General features: G+C 30.7%; 1 protein-coding gene across 1 annotated transcript; it reads left to right on the top strand.

Moving 5' to 3' along the window:
* The first annotated feature begins 2195 nt into the window (after window positions 1–2195).
* Window positions 2196–2860, top strand: LOC108910870. The gene is made up of 2 exons (XM_018715611.1): window positions 2196–2358; window positions 2427–2860. The coding sequence occupies exons 1-2, from the start codon at window positions 2196–2198 to the stop codon at window positions 2858–2860; spliced, it is 597 nt and encodes a 198-aa protein (XP_018571127.1).
* The last annotated feature ends 170 nt before the right edge of the window (window positions 2861–3030 follow it).

Genomic DNA, 3030 nt, shown 5'->3' with positions numbered 1-3030 from the left:
ATTCAAGCAGGAAGTTATATGTATGTTTTTTCTTTTATTATATCCATTTTTACCTTTGTGGAATTCTAATTGGTATTATTATGAAGAAAATGCAACCCCATTTAATGATTACTGAATTAAATTGAATTACAGAAAAACATTTAGTAATTTAAAGAAGATAGCAATATAAAAAATAATTAGGCTTATTAACAGCAAATCCATCTGTCACTCAGTTATTTATTTCTGTAAATTGAAAACAACCATATTTAACAAATACAATACGAGCAATAAATACAGTTTACACCAATGAATACAGTTTACATTTCAGTACATAAAAAGTAAAAAAAACTAATTAAAAGTACTTACGTGCTCAATTTTTTTTTCTAAACTTAACTTTTCTGACTTATTAATAATTCTCTAAGTAAAGTCTTATTAATTCACAGGCATAGAAAAAAAAAAAAACGTCTAAACCCAAGAGACCCCCAAGAGAAAAGTGAAATATTTGGGTGAAAACTGGCCCAAATATGGGTCAAAACTCATTTTTTCCTCAATATTGTCCAAATATATAAATTTCGTAATATTTTGAGGCGCTGAACACGATGCCATTAGTAAAATGTACCCATGACCTCTATATTTCCCAGAAAATCCATTATTTGGATACAAACTTGCCCAAATATGGGTCAAAACTTATTATTTCCTAAATTTTGTCCAAAGACATGTGGGTCTGTTGGGATTGAACTTTTTTTTGTGAGCCTGTGTGGCTCTACCCTATACTTTAATTAAATCAATTGCCTTATTACCCAGCTTCCACAAAGTACTTATCTCCCTAAATATATGGTGAAAAAAATCAGATTGATAGCTTTAATATTAAACCTGATAAATAATTAATAATTCCTAAAATATGTCAAACGGTCTATGCCGGTCACAGAGTATATGTGACGTCACACCACTCGACTAGCTTGACCCGACGGGACGGCTCAATGGGCTATTAATATAATTATCTCAAGTATATATGTGTAGTGTTTTCCTTGTTTATTAGTATTTTTCCACATGTGAAATAATTAATTGTTTTAAATAATTTAAGAAATTTTTGCGCCAACGGTATTTTTATTTAAATGTAGAATAAGCAATCTCTCGGATTTGTACAGGGGTCGTTAAAATAATATGTCATGTTCCTATAAAAATATTCCTTAAAGGGCACACTACGGAATATTTTTTTTTAATAATAACTTTTAAAATGCAAGTGCAATTTAACAGATACGACTCCAAAAAAATTGACGCATGAAAACAATTTGGCTTATTTGGTTTGCCAGGGACGGACTAGTTGTAGTACAATAATGTCAATTTTTTTTATACCCTTTACGATAAAGACAAAAATAATATTTATATAATATATATTATATATTATATTTTCAGATAGCTTGAACCTTAACATAAAAAGACACTGTTGGTTGATATCGATAAAATGAACTGTTTTCGAAACTGCTGTTTTTGTTTAATATGATTTTTATTACATAATTTTGTGTCGGTTTAACATGATTCTAATGTTATGCATTCCCAGCTCTGCAAATTGATAATTGTTGGATCCTCTGTAGTCCATAGTATTAAATAATAATTAAATTACACAAAATATTTTAAAAATTATTAGAAAAAAAAACGATTTTCAGGGTGTCTCTAGGGAAAACTTTTCAAGTTTTTTTAACGTTCCCTATATAAATTCAAAATTGCCCACATATTTTGGGACACTCTGTATATCACACACTTCAATTGAAGATTTATTTTTGAAAGATTATATTTCTGCAGATATAGCTCTAAAAATGCTCACTTTAATCTGGTGCATATTTGGAATATGGAGGCTTAATAGAAACTACACTAAAAGAAAAAATCATTTATCATTATCAATCATGTTATAGAATAATGCAAAAAGGTCTTCTTACGCTGGTTTTTTTCGTTTGGTATTTATTCTAGCCAATTGTTTATCTTAAATATTATTTTTGTAAGTAATAAATATGTATCTAATAATTTTTTGCACAGAAATATTAATATATTTGCATATCTAATTTTTGCATAGTAAATATATATAACGAATATTTCACTATAACTTTTATGCAAATATTATACTTCCAAATAGGAAGAAATTACAAGGGTTTTTGTTTGAAGCAAAAGCAAGAGAATATGGCCTAGCAATCAATGAAAATAAAACAAAATATATGGTGATGAAAAACAATACCAGAGGACTTCCAGCAAATTTAAATATTAGTTGCACTGCAAATAGGAAATATACGATAGAGAGAGTAGAACAAGTCGAATATCTAGGAGTAACGCTAACGTGTAAGGGCGATGAAGAAAAGGAAATAGAAAAAAGGTTAGCGAAAGGAAGTAAGGCTGCGGGAATGATTTCAAGATTTTTAAAAGCAAAGAATATAACAAGATCAACGAAAGTACAGGTGTACCAAGCAATATTAAGGCCTACAGTTATTTATGCATGCGAGACGTGGACAATGAGAAAAAAAGAGGAAAGCAAGCTAGAAGTCTGGGAACGAAAATTTTTGGAGGAATTAAAGTCCAAAACGAATTCAGGAGAAGAACAAATAAAGAAATAGAGGAGCTGTATAAAAACCCAAACATTGTTCAGGTGGTCAAAATGCAAAGAGCTAGATGGTTGGGGCACATAGCGAGGATGTCCGGCGAAAGGTGGGTTAAAAGAATACTGATACAAGGTGAAGGAGGAAAGAGAAGAAGAGGGCGACCGAGAAAAAGATGGCTGGAGGAAGTGACAAAAGACGTGAGGGATGTAGGTGTCAGGGATTGGAAGGAAGAGGCCCTGGATCGAAAAAGATGGGAAAGAAGAGTGAAAGATCTCATAGCCAAGGGCCGTTAGGCCTGTAGAGCTGATGTATATATATATACTTCCAAATGAATTGACAACAAAAAAAACTTTTTCTTCTCCTGGATAGTTTACATATTGGCGCTTATTCCCTTTTTTCACTACAATTATAGTTAACGTTTTGAAAAATCTTTTATCGTTTTCAAAATTTGTAAAGACATTTT

This window comes from Anoplophora glabripennis, unplaced genomic scaffold (genome assembly GCF_000390285.2).
Source record: "Anoplophora glabripennis isolate ALB-LARVAE unplaced genomic scaffold, Agla_2.0 scaffold628, whole genome shotgun sequence".
Lineage (NCBI taxonomy): Eukaryota > Metazoa > Arthropoda > Insecta > Coleoptera > Cerambycidae > Anoplophora > Anoplophora glabripennis.
The sequence above is the reverse complement of the archived record's forward strand: the minus strand, read 5'-3'. Positions and strand labels throughout refer to the sequence as shown.